The sequence below is a fragment of the Neofelis nebulosa genome, chromosome 5 (genome assembly GCF_028018385.1).
Source record: "Neofelis nebulosa isolate mNeoNeb1 chromosome 5, mNeoNeb1.pri, whole genome shotgun sequence".
Lineage (NCBI taxonomy): Eukaryota > Metazoa > Chordata > Mammalia > Carnivora > Felidae > Neofelis > Neofelis nebulosa.
The window spans coordinates 143,493,709-143,515,227 of NC_080786.1; the positions used below are offsets into that span (position 1 = coordinate 143,493,709).

At 37.3% G+C, this 21,519-nt stretch overlaps 1 protein-coding gene and 1 long non-coding RNA gene across 3 annotated transcripts in view; both read right to left on the reverse strand.

Moving 5' to 3' along the window:
- Positions 1-2,755: 2,755 nt before the first annotated feature.
- LOC131512753 (uncharacterized) lies at positions 2,756-11,741 on the reverse strand. Its single transcript, XR_009262287.1, has 3 exons — positions 9,739-11,741; positions 3,217-9,533; positions 2,756-2,964 (listed from the first exon to the last, which is right to left on the reverse strand). It is a non-coding gene; the product is annotated as an uncharacterized LOC131512753 (long non-coding RNA).
- Positions 11,742-14,332: 2,591 nt separating this feature from the next.
- Positions 14,333-21,519, reverse strand: part of LTN1 (listerin E3 ubiquitin protein ligase 1) — a 62,334-nt gene continuing 55,147 nt past the window's right edge. The window contains exons 26-30 of one of the 2 annotated variants that reach the window (XM_058731816.1): positions 20,125-20,296; positions 18,830-19,050; positions 17,015-17,209; positions 16,158-16,325; positions 14,333-15,668 (exon numbers count right to left, since the gene is read on the reverse strand). In XM_058731816.1, the coding sequence (XP_058587799.1) occupies positions 15,606-15,668; positions 16,158-16,325; positions 17,015-17,209; positions 18,830-19,050; positions 20,125-20,296 (819 nt within the window). In that variant the 3' untranslated portion in view covers positions 14,333-15,605. Of the gene's footprint in view, positions 15,669-16,157; positions 16,326-17,014; positions 17,210-18,829; positions 19,051-20,124; positions 20,297-21,519 lie in introns of those variants that run through there. The other variant, XM_058731817.1, reaches the window with a different exon arrangement.

Consider the following 21,519-nt stretch of genomic DNA (forward strand, 5'->3'; position numbering starts at 1 on the left):
AACTGTTAGACAATACATAGGTGTCACATGTGTGTTGTTTTTAACTGCTTCTGTTTGGGGGCGCCTGGGTGGCTCAGTCGGTTAAGCGTCTGACTTCAGCTCAGGTCATGATCTTGTGGTTCATGAGTTTGAGCCCCTCGTCAGGCTCTGTGCTGACAGCTCAGAGCCTGGAGCCTGATTCCGATTCTGTTTCCCTCTCTGCCCCTCCACCCCCACCTCAGAAATAAATAGGGGCGCCTGGGTGGCTCAGTCGGTTGAGCGTCTGACTTTAGCTCAGGTCATTAACTCACAGTTCGTGAGTTTGATCCCCACATCAGGCTCGGTGCTGAAAGTGTGGAACCTGTACCCTGCTTTGCATTCTGTCTCCCTCTCTCTCTGCCCCTACCCCCTCATGCTAGCTCGCTCTCTCTCAAAAATAAACATTAAAAACATATTTTTAGAGAAATAAATAAAACATTTTTAAAAACCGCTATGTTTTGGGGTATAGTAATAGATAATAAAACCATCAAAACAAACAGGTATCTATTCAGTGTTGAGCTTTTTAACTTAATTTGTAACTTGCACAATATTGTCAGATGTTGAATCTTCAACAGAATGAATTTCCAGAAAGTTTTAGTTCCTTGAACTGAATTTTTAAAATTTTGAACCAATTTTGGCATTGATTTAACTGATCTCTTTTGACGTATCTGATGACATTAATAGAAAACTGGCACCCTTTAACTCCAAAGATCTGCTAACGAAACACATCCACAATTATAGCTTTGCTTTTCATATGTGAAATCAGAAAAACTAGAACAGAAAATGAAATTATTTTAGAATAATCACTTGAATTGCTCAAATGAAAAGTCATGCTTCCCAAAGTTATGTATAAATGTATTTTCTGCAGTACCATGCGATAAAACCATGGTCTTTGAGCAGTCATCTTAAAATAATCATAGTTTTGAAGTAGATGGTGCTATTTAGTGGATTCGCTAAGTGCTGCTGTCTCCCTGGCTCCTATGGTGTATGGTAAATGCCATTTTCTTTCATCAGTTTTCTGACCGAGTGTAAGTAAAATGCAACCAAAATGTAGAGGACTTGTTAGAAAAGGTTTGATGCTTTTCGGGGACATTCACAGTGAATTACAACAGAAGCTCAAAGTCTCAAAAGTATCTAAAGCCTAATTTATGACAGCAGCAAAGAGAAAAGGAACGCACTGCTCTGCTGAAGTACATTGTTTAATATCAGCTGGAGCGTTTATATCATTTAGTTAGTATAAAGAGTGTGTGTGTGTGTGTGTGTGTGTGTGTATAAATTAACTACAGGCTATTTGACCGCACAGCACAGTCTGGATGTAATCCTAAATTCTATAGTCACCTCAACCAATCTTAAATTCACTTCTGCTTCATAGCTTTCTTCAAAAGAACACCGTTTTTGGCATAACCCTGCTCCATCAAAATCTGTATGTGCGTTCTCTTCACCGTGGGGCTTTTCGTTATGTCCACAAATTCTGTGCCACTCCTCCCTTCAAAAGGTGGAGGCTACTTCTGCCCCCCTTGAGCGTGAGCTGGACTTAGTGATTCATGCCTTAGGAGGACAGTATGCCAGAGGAAAACAGTACCACAGTGAAGTAGAAATCATAACCACAATGAAATCCATGTAGAAATTTATTTCAAAAAGTGAAAATAAAATAGCCAAAATGCTTCCTATATTTTTGAAACAAAGAATTAAAAATCCTCACTTTTAGATAACTGGGCCAAATTAACAATCATATTGAAAATTGTAAGGTGAAAAAGCACCACATATCACCACTTGTGGAATATAGTTCAAGAAGTATATAGAAACACATCCCCCAGATGCATCTATTAGAAAAAAAAAATTAGAAAAAAAAAATAAAGTAATAAGTAAACATTCAACTCAACAGGTTACAAAGAGTATAAGGATAAACTATCAGAAAGTATAAAGAAATAACAGAATTAATAAAACATAAGAGAATCTGAGCAGTTAAAACAAAAACGTGTTCTCTGGGAAGATTAACTAGATAGAACTCTAATAAAGTAGACCAAGAGAAAGGAAATGAGGCACAAATAAATATTAGGGATGAAAAAATCATATTTGCAAATAGAGTATAAATATTAAAAACCTTAAGAAAATACCATGAATAACTTTATAGCAACAAATTTGAAAACAGATGGATAACTTCCTAAAAAAATAAAACTTGTGAAAAACTACAACAAACACTTTAAAGAGTCTCTGACATTTAAAGCCATTGAATTAGTTGAGTACCTGCCCATTCTCCTTTCACTCCATAAAAGCACCAGATATTTTATAGGTGAGTTTTACCAAACATTCAAGAACCCTAATGTTTTAGGGTTTTTTTTTTTTAAATTTTTTTTTTTTTTTTATAATGTTTTTTATTTATTTTTGGGACAGACAGAGACAGAGCATGAACGGGGGAGGGGCAGAGAGAGAGGGAGACAGAATCGGAAACAGGCTCCAGGCTCCGAGCCATCAGCCCAGAGCCTGACGCGGGGCTCGAACTCACAGACCGCGAGATCGTGACCTGGCTGAAGTCGGCCGCTTAACCGACTGCGCCACCCAGGCGCCCCTTTTTTTTTTATTAAATTTTTTTTTTTTAATGTTTTTTATTTATTTTTGGGACAGACAGAGACAAGGGTTTTTATGATTCTAGTATATCATTGATAGCAAAAACAAACAGAAACAATGTAAGAAAATTATAGGTTAATCTCACTTATGAATATAAATACAGTACAAGAAAGATCATAGGTTGATTTTATTTGTGAACCAAGATGCAAAATTTGAAAAAATATTTTTAAAGCTCACAAATATATTATTAGTAATAATAGCATTGATCAAGACCAAGTAGGCTTTATCCCAAGAACACAAGAATTGTTCAACATTAGAAAATCTATTTATGTAATCCACCTCAAGGACAGAGGAAGGCAAAAACAAAAAACAAAAAACCTTGCATTTATTTATTTTTTATTTTTTAAAAATTTTTTTTTCAACGTTTATTTATTTATTTTTGGGACAGAGAGAGACAGAGCATGAACGGGGGAGGGGCAGAGAGAGAGGGAGACACAGAATCGGAAACAGGCTCCAGGCTCCGAGCCATCAGCCCAGAGCCTGACGCGGGGCCCGAACTCACGGACCATGAGATCGTGACCTGGCTGAAGTCGGACGCTTAACCGACTGCGCCACCCAGGCGCCCCAAACCTTGCATTTAAACAGATGTAGAAAAAGCATTTGATAAAACTCATCATCCATTCAGGACTTCAAAATATAAGCAAAGAACAGAAAGAAACCTCCCAACACACAGTACGTACCCCAAATCTATACATGTATATCGTGGTTAGTACTTGAAATATTCCGTCACAAAGCTAATCAAGAAACAAGGAAGACTGCTCACTGAGAGGTCCTGCCAGCACAGTGAGACAAGATGTGAAATTCTAGAGGCACTGTCCTCAGAACTACTGGCAAGTTGGCTATGACAAAGCTCCACATGAGGCGTGAGGAGGTGTTAAATTAAGGAAAGCGCTTTCCAAAAATTTAATTAATTATAATCTTGTGACAATTAACCACAAAACCATGGCTAGTAAGACATGTCAAGATGTATATTCTTCTGTTGATAGAAAATATAACCTTTTCAGTTCTGTCATTAGGGAAGAATTTAGCTCTGACAACAAAGAGTTCTGTTTGATTTCTCTCTTTTCCAGCATTGGTTAGAATCCTAGCGACAGAGCCTCTGGAAGATCTGGCCCAAGTAGTAAAGCGATTTATTCAACATTTCCTAGCACCCTAACTTGACTGGCTCACCTAGAAGACAGACAGTGTGACATGCTATTCGTGACAGATCCTCTAGCACCAAATCTCAAGTTAAAAATATTTTTCAATCTCTATAAAACTATCGACACAGATCTGTCGAGTCTGGTATGGGAACCTGCCAGCCCACCTTACACTTGTCATCTGCCAGAACAGTGTCATCAAATTTTATTGCTTGCAGACCTCTAAACAAATTTTGGGAAAGTATGTACCGCTTCACATAGTCTTAAATTGGTAACTAACATGTACCATCATGAGTTTAAATAAGATAGCTGCCCTAACAATTTGATCAGCACAATAGCAATCTGATTCCACACCCCAGCCTCCCACTATCATCTCTAAAATAATACGAGAACAAACTCTTGAACAGTCAGACGTTTAATTAACATCGTTCATTGGGTCAGAATTTTTATTCCACTTTCCTCACAGAATTATGGCATACTTCAGTGCTTAAAATATTTTTATTTATCCCTCTATAATACTATACTGTAACAACATATGAATGTAAATTGAAATTCAAAAAATTCACTGTGACCGGACTAAAGGTATTAAAAATAACTTTTTTGTAAGTTATTAACTAACTACTAGAGCACAGATGATAAAAACATGAAGAGAACAAAGACTAAAACGACAAAACAGGGAAAGATCTAAGACACAAATGTTACACATGTTTCACGGTGAAAAGTCCTCACTCGGTAGGGCAGGAGAGAGAGAACGGAGCAAAAGTGCCACTTGGAGACTTCATGCATATTCATCTCTTATCCTTCGCGCTGACTGTAAAGTGCTCAAAACTAGCCACAGCGTCACTGGCCAACCCGGACCGTGGAGTGGAACCACAATTTGAGAACGGTGAAGCAACAACTAAGAAACCTAGGCCCAACATGATTATAGAGCTTTTTATAACAGCCCTGACCTGCTAACTTCTGGACTTCATTTACAAGGAGAGAAATTTCTTGTTTAAAGCACATTTACTTCGGATTTTTTGTCATTCAGAGACAAACCTCATTGAGTTCTCAAGTACTTCTCCCCAAATGAAACAGCATCAACATCCCTCTAAAAAGCAGATCTTGGGGCGCCTGGGTGGCTCAGTCGGTTAAGCGTCTGACTTCAGCTCAGGTCTTGATCTCGCGGTTCGTGAGTTCGAGCCCCGCGTCGGGCTCTGTGCTGACAGCTCAGAGCCTGGAGCCTGCTTCAGATTCTGTGTCTCCCTCTCTCTCTCTCTGCCTCTCCCCTGCTCATGCTCTGTCTCTCTCTGTCTCTCTCTGTCTCTCTCTCTCTCTCTCTCAAAAATAAACATTAAAAAAAAATTTTTTTTTTAAATAAAAAGGAGATCTTGCTCTAGTATCCAGTCCTGTGTGTGGATGTAAGGTCTTATGACTCAACAACAACAACAAAACATTTTTAAAACGAGCAAACGATTTGTATAGATATTTCTCCAAAGAACATACACAATGGTCAATGAACATACAAAAAGATGCTCAACACCAACGGTCATCAGAGAAATTCAAATCAAAACCACAATGAGACACCACTTCACATCCACTAGGATGGCTATGACTGGGGAAAAAAGCAAACCAGCATGTGTTGGTGAGGATGGAAGATTTTGGAACCTTCATACACTGCTGAGAATATAAAATGTGGCAGCTGGTGTGGAGAACAGTTTGGTGTTTCCTCAAAAAGTGAAACACAGAACTACCAGCGATTCTACTCCTAGGTACATACCCCAAAGAATTGAAAACATGTTCTCATAAAAATACTTGTACATGAATGTTCATAGATGCACTATTCACATCAGCAAAAAGGTAGAAACCTACTCTCATTGCCCATTAAGAGAAGAATGGAGGGGTCCCTGGGTGGCTCAGTCGGTTGGGTGTCCAACTTCAGCTCAGGTCGTGATCTCGCGGTTTGTGAGTTCGAGCCCCGCGTCGGGCTCTGTGCTGACAGCTCAGAGCCTGGAGCCTGCTTCGCATTCTGTGTCTCCCTCTCTCTCTGCCCCTCCCCTGCTCATGCTCTGTCTCTGTCTGTCTGTCAATAATAAATAAAGGTTAAAAAAATATTTTGTTTAAAAGAGAAGAATGGATAAACAAATTGTGGCATACATATGCTATGGAATCCTATTCAGCCATAAAAAAGGAATGAAGTACCGATTTGTGCGACAATGTGGAAGAGCTTTGAAAACATGCCAAGTGAAAGAAAGTAGACACAAGGTCACATGTTGTACAATTCCATTTATATGAAATATCTGGAATAGGTAAATCCGTAGAGACAGAACGTACATTGGTGGTTAGGGTAGGGTGGGGAGTAACTGCTAATGTATTAAATGTTACTAAACCGGCCATTTAAAAATGGTTAATTACATGCATCTGAATTTCACTTCATTTTTTAAAAAGTAAGGCTAGCAAAAACGTCTATAGAACTGACAAATCTATTAGGAATAAAAGAGCCTACTAAAAGTGAATAAAAGACTGTTCTACAGCCAGTAACAAGTAAATCGGAGCCAGTTTTAAACCTGTTTGAATCATGTATAACTTGCCTCAGTTTAATCTTAATTGATCACTGACAACTTGTATCAGAAGCCATTCAGTGACAGTCTCATACTTTGAAGGTCAACCAATCAACAATAAACTTACCAGTAATCTGCTGAAAGCCACCTGACCGGCATGTCTTGCCAGAATAACTATGTTTGTGAGGCTGACATCAATTTTCTCCACCTCTGTAACCAACACAACAATCCCTGACTCAAAAGCCTCATATGAAATTAGCAGTTGGTTACTCAAAATGAAAGGTCTAACCAGCATCACTCTCCCTTTCCCAGTTCTTGCTTTAGTTATCAGGTGGTAATCTTGATCTCTTCTTTGGACAATTCTCGCAAAATTACTTATAATACCTCACTTGACAGTATTCCAATGGATTCTTGGACCAACAGGAAAGATCAGTGGCTTCTTGAGCCCCACACTCCCAATAGTTCTCAATTCTGTTGCCAGATGAGTTTCTCAAAAACAATCTGAACTTTGGGCAGTTTCATTGAGTTCTTATTGCTGAATTTATTTCATCTAAGACTTCTACTAAACAAATAGATCTTCATATGATAAGGTACTTATTATACTTTGTTTTGTCCACATGATAATCAGACCTTCTGATTTAGAAGTGAACCATTTGGTAAAGATTTTTCCCATTAACCTACCTATGCTCCCACCGCTTGTTTTCATCATTTTTGTTCACCTATTCATACAAATTTACACAAAATTTTGTATTATGTGTTGTTTTGCCCCTTATTGTCTTGTGTGTGTTGAATGTATAAGGAAGTGCTTCATAGGGAACAGATGGAGGCATAGGCTAAGACTCCAAATCAATATAAATTGGCCCTAAAGACTAATGGTCCATTAGACTGATGACAATTGGCTGCTAAAATGATTGGTCAAATTTTGCCTTGGGTCATCTGTGAAATCTTCATGAGTATTCCTCAAGGCCGGGCAATTTGTAAAACAAGTTCACTTTGTTTAGTCTGTATCTCAGGATCATCAGTGTTTGGGGTCACTGATCACCAGCTCCTCCCTATTCTCCACTTAGCTGGGCAACCCCATCTACCATTAACAAACACCCTTTGATAAATGCACTGTCTTTTTCTTGTCATTGATTTGTCTACGGCAAAGGCACAACCTCCTCCTGACAGTCTTCACACTACAATTCTAACTCTTGTGCTTAACTTGGCAAAAGTTTGCTACAAAATGACTCGCATTACTTATAGCCATTATAAGGAACTTCTCATCAAAATTAATATATTCAAAGGAGCTCTAGAAAAATCGGAAGGGGGGGGAAGACTAAAATATGCAACAGTCAACTTTTGATTGATATGTGGAGGCCTCAAAAGGAAACAGTGACTCACTGCCATTCAAACGTTCTGAGACCGCCCTCCTGGCACCTTTTTTCTACCCAGTTTTATCTTTACCATCCATTCAAACTTTCTATCCCTCTGCACCTTCTTTTACCTCCAAAAGAAGTGCTCTTTTGCTCAAGGTTCTTTTTAGGGAAGATCAATTACATCATATCATAGCCCTTCAAAACTACTGGGACAGAATGCAGATCTAAAGAAACTAATATTTGATCCTTAGCCTGGAATCAAGTAGAGAGCTATAAGAAATAAAGGATTTTCTTAACCTTAAGAAGACAAATCTGCTGTAGAGTTCAAAATTTTATAGATATTGATTGTCCTGGAGTCTGTACCAACCAGTTCACTTAATTATTGGATACTCGGATGGGAACAAAATAGCTAAAAGCAGCAAAACCAGGGTGCCTGGGTGGCTCAATCAGTTAAGTATCTGACTTTGGCTCAGGTCATGACTCACGGTTTGTGCATCTGAGCCCTGCACTCGGTTCTCTGCTGTCGGCATAGAGCCTGCTTCAATCCTCTGTCCTCAACCCCCTCCTCCTCCACTTGTATGCGTGCACGCTCTCAAAAATAAACATTAAAAAGAAGGCAGCAAAACCAACAACAAAAATACCAAAACTAGGAGATGGTTTAAATAACCCAGTTCTTCATAATTCAAGGTCTGACCTTGAAAGGGAAAGCAAATAGGAAATGTAGTACATAAGGCCATTCCAAGAGCCTTTCCTTTATGGATGGATTGGACAAAATTCAAAATTATAAACAAACGATGAATTAAATAGCAGATTCCGGAAACTGACCCAGGAAAAATTTCAACCAATATTCTGGGGTATCCTCAAGAACTAATTTGTAAAGGCAGATGGGCTTGTCCTTTTTTTTAATTTCAAAAATGGATTTAAAAATGCCAATTTCAAAGATGTCACTTAACATTTCAAAAAGCTAGAATCAAAACAAATTTCTGGCCCTCAAGATGTTCTGTGTTCTATAAGAATTAGAAAGCTATGATTAAGGATACCATAAGCAGAAGGGCCATGGGAAAAATTAATGTCCTATGGCAGCTAAAAACAGGGCAACTATCCAAAATCTCTCTGGTAATGCCACTCCAGTAGACATTAGCACTTGAAACTTTCCCAACCTTCTTCTAAACTAGGAAGACAGGTCTACAAATAAAGGTGGGCGACAAAATGCAGATATGGGTCACTTTATCCACTAATAATTCCACAGAACACCAGATCCCTCAAGAGTACTACAACCACCCAAAGTGTGGAAATGTCTAAATCTATAATGGTTAATCTGGGACCAATATCAGGATACAGTACTTTCCTCATGACACCACCATGTAATAGGTAAGGTTCTATTTAATGAATGGAACTGCCAGGTAAAATTTGCAGCAGGATTATTTTTTCTATATGATCAAATTATGGCTGATTTGGACATATAACCATACCGTGTACGTGTGATTCAAAAAATAACCAAATGATAAGCTATGATCCCAGAATTCTTACAGGCTAAAGACTTTCAAGACATAGGTGAAGGCGAGCCTGGGTGCTCAGTTGGTTAAGTGTCTGACTTTGGCTCAGGGCATGATCTCACGGTTCATGGGTCCGAGCTCCACGTTGGACTCTGTGCTGACAGCTCAGAGACTGGAGCCTGCTTCGAATTCTGTGTCTCCCCCTCTCTCTGCCCCTTCCCCACTCACACTCTGTCTCTCTCAAAAATAAACACACAAAAAAAAGACATAGGTGAAGTATTTGGAGAAGTCCAGATTGATTCATCTTAGATTATCATAAACCTTTCTTTTTTGTATGTACATGTAAAGCCAGGCCTGCACTACAAATGTCCTATGCAACAGCCACTAGCCACACATGGTTACTAGACTTGAAATACATCAAGTGTGACTGAGGAACTAATTTAAAATTTATTTAAATTTAATTTTAAATTTCAATAAATTTAAACTCCAAAATGGAAAGTGATCCAGTTACTGGAAAACTTTTAAGTAGATTTGGAAAAACTAAGGTATGTGAATTTACTTTAACTGTAAATTTTCTGAAATCTAAATACAGATCAATTATTTCTGATGAAAATTTCACATCTGAATTGAAATGTACTGTAAATTTAAAATACACACCGGATCTCAAAAATTTAATAACTAATTCTTATATGGATCACATGTTGAAATAGTATTGTGGATGCTGAGTTAAAATGTGCTATTAAAAATTAATTTCACCTATTTCTTCTTACATTTTTTTAATGTAGCTACTAGCTAACTTTATTTTAATTTTTAAGATTATTTTTATTTATTTTTGAGAGACAGAGAGACAGAGCGCAAGTGGGGAAGGGGGAGAGAGGAAGGGAGACGCAGAATCCGAAGCAGGCTCCAGGCAATGAGCTGTCAAGTTCACAGCCAGACGTGGGCTTGAACTTGTGAACCGCGAGATCATGACCCGAGCCAAAGTTGGATGCTCAACCGACTGAGCCACCCAGGTACGCTGCTACTAGCAAAATTCAAAATAACATATATAAAGGGGAGCCCGGGTGACTCAGTCAGTTAAGCATCCGACTTCAGCTCAGGTCATGATCTCACAGTTCAAGAGTTCAAGTCCCACACTGGTCTCTCTGCTGTCCCAACGAGCCCGCTTTGGATCCTCTGTCCCCACCCCCCCCACCGCTGCCCTTCCCACACTTGCACACATGCCTTTCTCGCTCTCAAAAATAAACATTTAAATAACAAATATATAAAATAACAAATATGGCTCCCATTATATTTCTATTCGATAGTGCTTGATCAGTCCATGCTCTAAGACAATCAACTAGGGGTCATTTTGCCAGCCAGGGCACATCTGGCAATGTCTGGACATTTCTGGTTGCTATAGCTGAGATGCTGAAGTGGCATCTAGTAGACAGAGGCCAAGAATGCTGCTTAACATCCTACAATGCACAGGGAAGTCCCCCAAAGAATTATGCACCTCAAAATGCCCAAAGTACTGAGGTTGAGAAACTAATTGTTTGTTCTTCAGCAGCATGGCATACATAAAAACAAACAAATACCATTGTCTCTTAGTAGCTTATCCTTGGATCCAATAGCTTATTTTCTTACATCAGAGAAACTGCAGCCTAGACTAAGTTGTTGAAGACATCTTCACATTTGTACTAAGTTCACCTTTAAGTCTGATTATCAACCATAGCTCATATCACAATTTGCTGAAAGCCTACCCCTTAAGATCAAGAATCAGACAAGGGTATCTGCTCTCAACACTTCAACACTGGAAGGTTCTAGCCAAGGCAATTAGGCAAGAAAAAGAAAGAAAAGGCATCCAGATTGGAAAAGAAGTAAAACTATCTCTATTTGCCAGTGACATGATCTTACATATAAAATTCACACATACACATACACACAAACCTATTAGAGAAAATAAGTTTAGCAAGGATGGATGGTAGAAGATCAATATTGAAATTAAATCTGATGGTACCACATAAAGTATATTATCACTTTCTCTTTCTCATTTTACCATCTACTGGTTCGGCTTTCTCAAATCCAGAAATGAAAAGAGAACCCATGATCCTGGTTCTGCAGTTCCAGAAGGGTCAATGCCCAGAAAAGACATTCTGAATACTGCACTAGTAAATTCTTACAAATACTGCTTGTTAATGGGTTTTGTTTTAAAGAATGAAAAGGAAGACTACCACCTGGATATACGATACACCACGGTCTTTTAGAATACTGTAACTTACCAGAAGCCAAAGAGGCTCAAGTGAACAAACCTGTGGTCTTTTATAAGGTCTCTTTTTGTAAGTCTTTTATAGGACACATCACACTGTTAAAAATAAAAGAGGAAATCAATAGCCAGTATATATTTGAAATAACATATCAATTTAGAATGCCACAGATACAGAGGTTTCTTAATTTCCCCGGATACCCCTAATAAAATCTGGATACGAATTATACACATTATTTGATGCTTCGGTGCCCCTCACAGAAGTTGCTATCCTTAAAAAAGAAATCCACAGTAAACAACAACAACAACAACAACAACAACAACAACAACAACAAACATTATCAAAGCTATTGAATTAGCAGCCCTCCATGCTAAACACCCAAACTCTTTTTGAGCCCAAAGTCTTTTTGCAAGGAACTTTTATAAAACAAAAAGACAAATTCATGGAGAGGTTCAAGCATTCTGTCACAAACACACAAAATTTTTGCTTCAAATTTTGAAACAAACAAACTGAGAATAATTGAGTTGGAAGACCTTAAGGATAAGATCTGGCAAAGCCAGAAGGGCCACCTGGTTACACAGATAAAACTTAAGATGGGCACTTGTCAAATTCTTCCATAAATCAACTTATTACAGTGAGGACAAACTAGCCACAATAATAAGCAAGAGAAAGGGAGTACTTGGACTGCAGAGAATACGGCTTTCCAAGGAAAGTCTTGAAAGAACAAGAATAGAGGACTTCTTACCTACTCTTCAAGATTAATTATAAAGCTATTTTTTCAAGAATAAAGAATCTGTGTAGAATTAACACAGATAAGTAGGCCAATGGAACAGAATACAGAACCCAGAAACCAATTCACACATGAAAGAGGATTTGGTAATATAAGAGAGGAGGCACTACAAAGTTAATGGGGAACAGGCATGCTATTTGATAAAGGATGCCACGAGAACTGGTTATCAATATGGGATAGGATTTGTGCCTTATAACAATCGCAAAATTTAATTTCAGGTGAATCAGGCATATTTTGAAATTTATATCTTTTGAAACAAAATAGAATTTTCTTTTAACTCAGGAGAGGAATAAATTTTTAAAACGTAACACAAAAAAGGCTCAATCATAAAGGAAAAGGATGATAAATCTGACTAAATTTAACTGCAAAATTCTATATAATTAACGACAGACCACATTAAAATGAAGCCACATACTAAAAGCAGCCATGTAATAGAGAAAAACAGGTATACAGACAATAAATTCACAAAATAATGACCAGTAAATATATGAAATGAAGCTAAGGTTCCTGGTAGCCAGGGAAACAGAAATTAAAACAAAAAGCTACTATCTCACAGCTCTGACTAGAAAATTTTAAAAATCTGGTAAGACTAAGTAGTGGTGCTAAGACAAGAAAACCAGAATTCTCTTAAACTGTCACTGGGAGTGCAAACTTGCGTACCACTTTGGAGAACAATCTGAGAATATCTAAAGTCAAAGAGTATACATATCTACTACCTAAAAATACATTTGAGGGACGTATGTCTGGAATACCTAGCACATCCACATGAGCAAATGTTATCAAGAATGTACACATGCAGCACGGTTCTAAAAAGCAAAAAGTTGTAATTAAAATGACCATCATTGGGGGAACTGGCAGGTAAACTAATATACTAGACAACAGTTGAGTGAAAAAGCTTACAAAAGATTACATACAACAGGCTCTCGCAAAAAAAAAAAAAAAATTAATAAAACTGCTATATAATTACTTATGGATGCAAACACATGGTAAAGTATAAAATCTTAAAACAGGAAAGGTCACGCCAACTTCAGAACAGATTAGCTCTGGGGAGGGAAAGAGGAGATGGCATCGGGGAGGAGTACAAAAGAGGAATATTTTATTTCTTTAAAAATCAGAAGCAAATATGGCAAAATAGTTTGTGAAGAGTACAAGGGCATTTATATTATTACTCTGTATATTTGAAATATTTTATCATTAAAAAGAATCTTAATGGGCACATATGGTATAACAATAAAATAATAACATTAATCATTCACACCACAAAAACTTATCAAGTAATAACATTAATTCTTTAAGCCACAGAAACTTATGTACATACATTAGAGCATGTGATAAGAGTTAAAAATAAATTCTAAAATTTGCAATTTACATTAGGGTTTTAAATTAATAATTTTGCTAATGGGCTTTGAATCTCATGCAATTTTTTAACGTCCTTATACTAGAATGTTAAGGGATGCTCTGCAGAGTTGTTAAAGCTATATAAACAAAACTTTAATCAATCATATTTTGTATTTCAGTCTTATTTTTGAAAGCCTTTTCTGTAGTATATAAACAGTAACAAGCTTTACATATATTTACAAGTCTCAAAGACTAAGATTCCTAAGTATGAAGAGTAGGTATTCCACTTTATTATAGTGTTTCACCAAGAGCCTGATGCCCTAAATACAAATGTGGAAAAACAATGCTCCATTATTCCCTTTTGTGTTCTTCTTGAGGTTTGGATCAGAAGCCAAGAAGTACCAATACTGGAAAAGTTATAAACAAGGTCTTATTATAAAACCATTTTTAAAGGAAAAGTGTGTAACTTTCACAGAGGAGTAACACAATCCTTTGGGATTACTATGTCAGAGAGAGACGTAAAAGAATATTTTAAGAAAGGGGTTAAGTAGAGGTAGTAGAATTTTGCTATCTGTTCTTCACTTACTGACTCCTTGAGTCTCAAGGCTGTAAGATAATAAACACTACAGAGAAAAATCCAAGAGACAGATAAAACTGGGTAGGATACTGCATCTACAAATTCAACTCAAGAGGGTCCATAACTCACCCATAATACTTCACTCTCGACTATAATACTCTGACCACATTCATTCTAGTTCAATAATAACCATTTTACCCAGTTGATGGTAAGCAGTGATTTTATTTAACATGACTTGCTTTTTGCCAATTAAACATTTGCAACAGAGATGATCAGCTGATCTTTCAAGTAAACTTGCTACTAGATATGCTAATATTTCCTGTGTAATGGAAGACTGCAAAAAATGATTCCAAGTTCCAAACTTCCACATGTTTATATCTTGGGCACAATTTTTTAAGGGTTAACAGTGCTGTGGCAAAAGGCAGGTTTCCACCTACTTCATTTCAGCCCATTAAACTGAATTTTACTTAGTACTAAAATTATTAACTTGTACTTCTAAAGGCTGGAAAAAATAAGCTCCCCCAAATCTCTAATTTAGTGTCATCTTGGCCAGTAAGAATAGCAAAGTTTGCTTACAAAATTGAAAGCCTCCTGCAACATTTTATAATTTTTTGTTTTTTCCACCAATGTTAAATTTCAGAAATACTTATTTCTTCCCTCTCAATAGAGGGATAACTACCACTCTGCTTCCTGAATGAAATAATCTAATTTTGCTTCTCTCAAATTCATATCCTCTGGAGACTCACTCAAACTGAGTAATAATAAAGTCACTGACAGATCTGCAATTCAAATTTCATTAATACATGGAAATTCTTCCACAGCAAAAGGTCAGTGCCATGAATTTAATTTTCTGAATTTCATAACCCTTGATAAATGGAGACACCTTACTTAAAGTTCGGTTTACACTCTTTGCTATAGGATTTCAAAGCATGCTTCAAATAGCTTATAATAAGCTATATTAATAGCTTAGCCTCATTTTATCATTAAAATAATCTACAAATATCCGAATACTAATTAATTTTGTCATAACTAATAAATAAGTCTTAAAATATCTGTAGATAGAAATCAACCTTCTCCATTCATTTGTGCCAGTTGGACTTTAGAATATAGATGAACAAACTGTGTTTTTTAGTATAATATAGTTGTACAGTGCTTTCACAAATTCCAATTCTGTAATTTAGGGTTTTTCCGTATTTATTTTTAAATATACAAAAAGATTAAACTATTAATATAAATATTTTCTCTCAAATATGTAATATTCTTATGTAAAAGAAAAGGTTTCCAAACATTTACAAAGCAATCTAAAGGTAAGTAAACCTGATTTAGGATCATTACATTAACCAAAATAATTTTCCAGAGAAGATCTCATTTAAAAGGAACGCTCACTGGCCTCCTCACATCAATACTTCAAGGTGGATCCAAAGCCACACTCTGCTTGATTTACTTCAGGGATCACTTCCAATGGAAAAAAATTTTCAGAAAAAGGTCTCACGACAGAGTGGACAAGTGGATTTGTTGCTAGACGTAAACCATTTATACTGAAAAAGAAAAGGTTTTGAATGTCAAAAGAACTTTTTAAAGCTGTTGTATTACATATACATCTAAAGTAAGCTTAACAATGATAAAGTGGAAAAGGGAGAATACCAAAATTTTAGCTTCGTCCATTCATCTCCAAGATCAACACAACTCAGTATTACTTCCAAAGGCTATAGTATGATGCTTTCTACCTACACACAGCCACGGAGACATGTGAGGAAGACAAGACCTCCTTATGAAGCAACTGTACACGGCTGATGATTAAAGAGAGCAAAGAGCTCTGATGCCAGCTGGCCCCTGCTTCCAATTTTTTCAGTCTCATTTATGCTACTGGTCTCAGTGAACTACTAATTATCTTTTGCAGATTTTGAAAAATCATTTTAATATTAACTACATTTAAGAGTTTAACATTGTTTTCTTTTCCAAAATTAGATACCACACATACAAAATATACAAAAAATATAAATAAGCTAATTTCTCTTTGGACTTACCAAGCAGGCGGAATGGAACTTCTTCTTGCATGTTCTACAGGCTTTTTTGGGAAGAGAATAGTTGAAACCATGAATGACTGAGAAACAGATCATGCAATCTTCAACACCCTCAAAACGTTTGTCTACATTATTTTTCCATAATGCTAGGCCTTCCATAATGCTTCCATTCTGTTAACAACAAGAAAAGAAAAATAGAGTAAACATGCCCTGAAGTGCACCAAAGTTATTTTTATTCAATTTCATAAATTTTAAAATTAAATTTTAATTTGGAGAGGAGAGAATCTGCTTGGCTATCTTCACACCTCCTGTTTTCTGAATGTTGGTTTTTAAAATGACCTCCCAAGTTTCAGGAACCAGATATAATTTCTCTTCACTAAAGACAGACTTGAAAGAAAGGCTTCTGCACCAACACATCAAGCTTTATAGTATCAATGTGTAAACAACTATAATTTGTTTTAAAAGTCAAAGATCTTTGAGTAGTGGGATTTCCCTAATCACAGAAGGACAGGTGAAATCTTAGACTAAAAGTAGCTCCAAAGACATTCATCAGTCTGGTATCTTACAAGAAGAGTCCCTCTCAAACAACTTCCGTAACACTACATATTGTTCCAGGTCATCCACAATGCCAATGGAGTAGAGTCAATCCCTCTCAAACACCAGGAAAGAGATTGTAGAACCTTAAAAATTAAAACAGCTTGGCAGGTTCAAGTCATTTAGGCATATATGTGTGCTGATCCAAGGAAATACAGTGTATCGGTTTCAGCCTCAAGCAGAAGGGATGTATTTCAAGTTTGCCCTTTCAAAGAGCAGGTCAGCAGTGCTCTATCTGGGAGGTCAATGTGGACACAGACACTTACTTGATGGGTGAGGTAAGTGCTCAACTGCAGCATCCAGTTCCGCCACTGCTGAACAGCCACTCCCACTCTCTTCCCACTCTCCACGGTTATTGAGCCCAGTGGATAATTTGAAGGCAGCTGTATAATAAGCTCAATAACTATGTCCTCAATAGCGTAAGTAGCCATCACTTCTCGAGTAGTAGCCCGAGCTTTAACCTGCAACATGGGAAAGGTAATACTTTCTTGCAAATTTCTTTCTTTTGTTCAAAAAACATCTTGATAGGATAGTCAGTCTTCATTCAAAGACAACACAGGTAAGCACGTTGGTTTATTAGACAAGAGGTATTTAGTAAATAGGTTTATATTTTAAAGTGATTTTCATGAAATTCAAAGTCAGTTTCAAAAGAAATTCTGCTCATAAAAATGTATGTTTTAGAATATTTGGCTTATCACATAAGTTTGTGAACAGACCAATGACAGAATGAGTTTTTAATTATTCCTTTTCTTCCACACAGGGTATCAAATATCACTTCTATTTCGAAGTCTCCCAAGTCTTTCTCTGCCATCGCATTCTCTTGAGCTTTAAAGCCAACCATCAACTGTTGGACTATTTCCACCTACTAACCAGCTACAAGTTCAAAAAATCACCACAAATTTTCTAACATTCCTCTCCTTTTATGGAACAGTCCCATTGATACTACCTCACTCAAGTCCTCCTTGTTACTCGTGATGTCTACACAAGTGGTATCTCCTGGCTATGCATTTGAAGCCAAGCTCCATGCCAACAGCCAGTACTATACGTTGCAGTCGGAGCAATTTCACAGATTAGAACTCTGACAGCGTCACTTGCCTCAAAGGAAAGTTTTCAGGGGCGCCTGGGTGGCGCAGTCGGTTAAGCGTCCGACTTCAGCCAGGTCACGATCTCGCGTTCCGTGAGTTCGAGCCCCGCGTCAGGCTCTGGGCTCATGGCTCGGAGCCTGGAGCCTGTTTCCGATTCTATGTCTCCCTCTCTCTCTGCCCCTCCCCCGTTCATGCTCTGTCTCTCTCTGTCCCAAAAATAAATAAAAAACGTTGAAAAAAAAAATTAAAAAAAAAAAAAAGTAAAGTTTTCAGTGGCTAAATAGGACCAAATTATTTTAGACTATTATTTGAGGCCTTTCCCAATATGGCCTAATTCATCATGGAAGCAGCTGGTTCTCTATTTACTTTCAGGAATCCTACTGCATATGAATACCGGCTTACTCGGTATTTCTTACGCAGTCACAGAAATTACATTCTCATCTCCAAACTTTTTGCTTTTGCAATGCTGCTTCTTCTATATTCAATCCCTTTCCCCTCATTGTCTTGCCCACTTCAAAGTAATCTTTCTCCATAAAGTTGCATCCAATCTCTTCAGCCAGATGAACCTCTCCCACTCTGATCGCAGAGTACTCTTCCTCTTAATGAGCCACATTTTAGTTTCCAGTGCAAAAAAGATTATCAGGATCACGCTTTCCCCTTTATCAGATTATATGTGATTACACAATAAGGATCTGGCCCTACTAAACCATTCATTTCCCAAGTGATTGACACACAGTGCCTGGAATGGTTTTCCAATATATATTTTGAATGAACCAACGAATGTTCAAAAACTTTGATGGGGGTATATGAAATCATAACACTGTTTTTGACAATGACAATGACAATGAGATTTGGCACCTAAGAATCAGAAAACAAAGTAGACAATTTGTATAATTCTGAACCACTGGTTAATATTGTGATGATATACACTACAAATGGCAGACATAATCAATATTCAGACAGCTTTCCTGGAAAAAAATTCAAGATAATACTAACCGTCATGCCATTAAATAGTTGTGTACTTGTTTGTACAGAAGAAATTTCTTGAAAAGAAAGAACACTGCTGACATACTTGCTTGTAAATCTATCTACAATATTGAAAACACGCTTCTCACTACTATTCCACCACAGCCTAACCATGGCAGGTAAGTCTTTTAATGTCATATGATAGACTGAACAAGCCAAGTGTGGGATATGGTATGGAAGAGTTGCTGTTTCTGAGGAAAAAACAAAGTCTTAGTTAGTAACAGGTATTTCTTACATAGAATAACAGACTAGAACATCATTTTTAATTCCTTAACGCTAGAGCCAGAGCTCATAAAATAAACATACCAAAGAAACCAGAACTCTGGAGCATTAGCTTTCTCTCATACGTTCAAAGTGAACCATTAGAATGGCAAAAAATAAGCAAAGAGAAGGAAGATTCCAACTGACAACGAAAACTCTGCCTAGAAATAGCATTCTGTATTCCACATGACAGATCACAAAAGAAGAGGAACATTCATATTTAAAAAAAGAGGACCCCCACCCCCTGCCCCCGGGGGTGGAAAAAAATTAAATAAAAAGGAGGAAAAGTTTAAAGACTGTCTTTCTTATAAATTATGAAAAGGAGTTTGGCCCCTACACTTTCCGCAGAGCTCACTGATGTGTTATACAAAAATCCTAGAATATCCACTTCAATACTCGTAAGACATAGTACCCTCCTCAGATCTCCAAGGCATTTAAAAAATTCCGATTGCAAGGAAACCACTTAAAACACTATAGTACAACTAGATGCATGTATATCTATCCCCTCAGCTAAAATCTGAGCTCATGGAGTGAAAGAAATACATTTCATTCATCTTTGTTTTCCCAACTGAAGGCTACTTATATATAAGTATATATTATGCTTATAAATATAGACTACTTGCTCATAAAGACTTTTAAGACCACAGACTTATTTAAGACTATAAGACTTATCTAAGACTATAAGTCTATAAGACTACTCATTTATAAGTATATATTATTATTTTATAAAACATTATCATATAGTTGCTTACAGAATATTGGCCTACAGAATAAAAGATAACTGTCTCAACAAACTAGGCTTCAAAAATGTAAATTCTTACCCTCACCCACAAGATCTAAGTGTATGTCCTATTTAAATGAATATGGAAAATCGTGTCTTTCAACATTCTTGTGGCCACAACTCACATTTGGGGTTATTCTCCAAATTTGCAAGAATAAAGCATAATAAATACAACTCAATATGGACGTAGTCTCCACGAAAAAAACACAAACACACTTCTTACCTCTAATACTCAACTGGAGCTCTTCCGTAAAGAATGTTTTAGGCTCCTTATTAGAGAGCTCAATAGCTGTCTCTGCATAAGTCGGATTTTCTGGCATCAGCCTGAACAGGTGATAGAGCAATTTATTCAAACTTTTTGTTTTTCGAAGGTACATTGAATACAGTGCCCGAAGCTGGTGGGGAGTAAAGAATTTTTGTCAGTAAACCCAATTAAACCAAGAGAAGCAGTAGAGAAGAACAAACCAAAATAGAATAGATTGTACAACACAATGAAAAAGGCATTAATTTGAACACTTAGAATTACATGGAGGAGTCCTACAAAGTATGTGCCACATTCGTACTTTCCAAACATGTCATTTGATGGCACTGCTCCCTTTCTTTCTTCACAAACAAGCAGAAGTTTTCACTATCCCCTCATTATTAGACATATGCTTCCAACATCTTTCTCAAACTATCTCCCTGTTAGCAAGTTCACCTCTACTTGGAGTCTCTCAAAATCTACTCCCCACTCCCCAGGGGATTTTCTCCCTCTCCCTCCCAAGTCTTCCACATACCCCTTCTGCACCATAGGCCTTTATCTTTCAAAATCCTGCTTAAAACTAATCCCATTTTTATGACTGACCTCACACCATATCAAACACTCCACCAGCTTTATTCACCATAACCAAAAAGTGTAAACAATCTAAATGTCCATCAGTGGATAAATGAATAAACAAAATGTGGTATACTGATACAATGGAATACTATTCGGTCATAAAAGGGAATGTGATACTGGGGCACCTGGGTGGCTCAGTCAGTTAAGCGTCTTGGTCTCAGGTCATGATCTCACTGTCTGTGAGTTTGAGCCCCCTATCAGGCTCTCTGCTGGCAGTACAGAGCCTGCTTTGGATCCTCTATCTCCCTCTCTCTGCCCCTCCCCCACTGGGGCGCGCGCGCGCTCTCTCTCTCTCTCTCTCTCTCTCATAAACACTGAAAAAAGGAACGTAATGCTGATACATGCCATACATAGCATGCATGAATTTGCAAACATCATGCTAAGTGAAATAAGTCAGACACAATGAAAGACCACATAATGTGAAATGTTCACAATAGGCAAATCCACAGAGATACAACATAGATTGGTGGCAGCCAGGGGCTGGCTGGAGGGTTTGAGAGGAAATGGCATAGTTTGCAAATGGGTAAAGGTTCCTTAATTCAGGTACTGACAAGTTCTAAGATTAGATGGTGGTGATATTTACGCAATTCTGTGAATATAGCAGAAATACTAAACTGTATACTTTAAGTAAGTAAATTTGATAGTATGTGAAACACATCTCAGTAAAGCCATGAAACACACATATGTGCATAGCTTTGTTCCAGTTCAATCTGGTTCACTGGGAGTTTTGTTGGTAAGAAA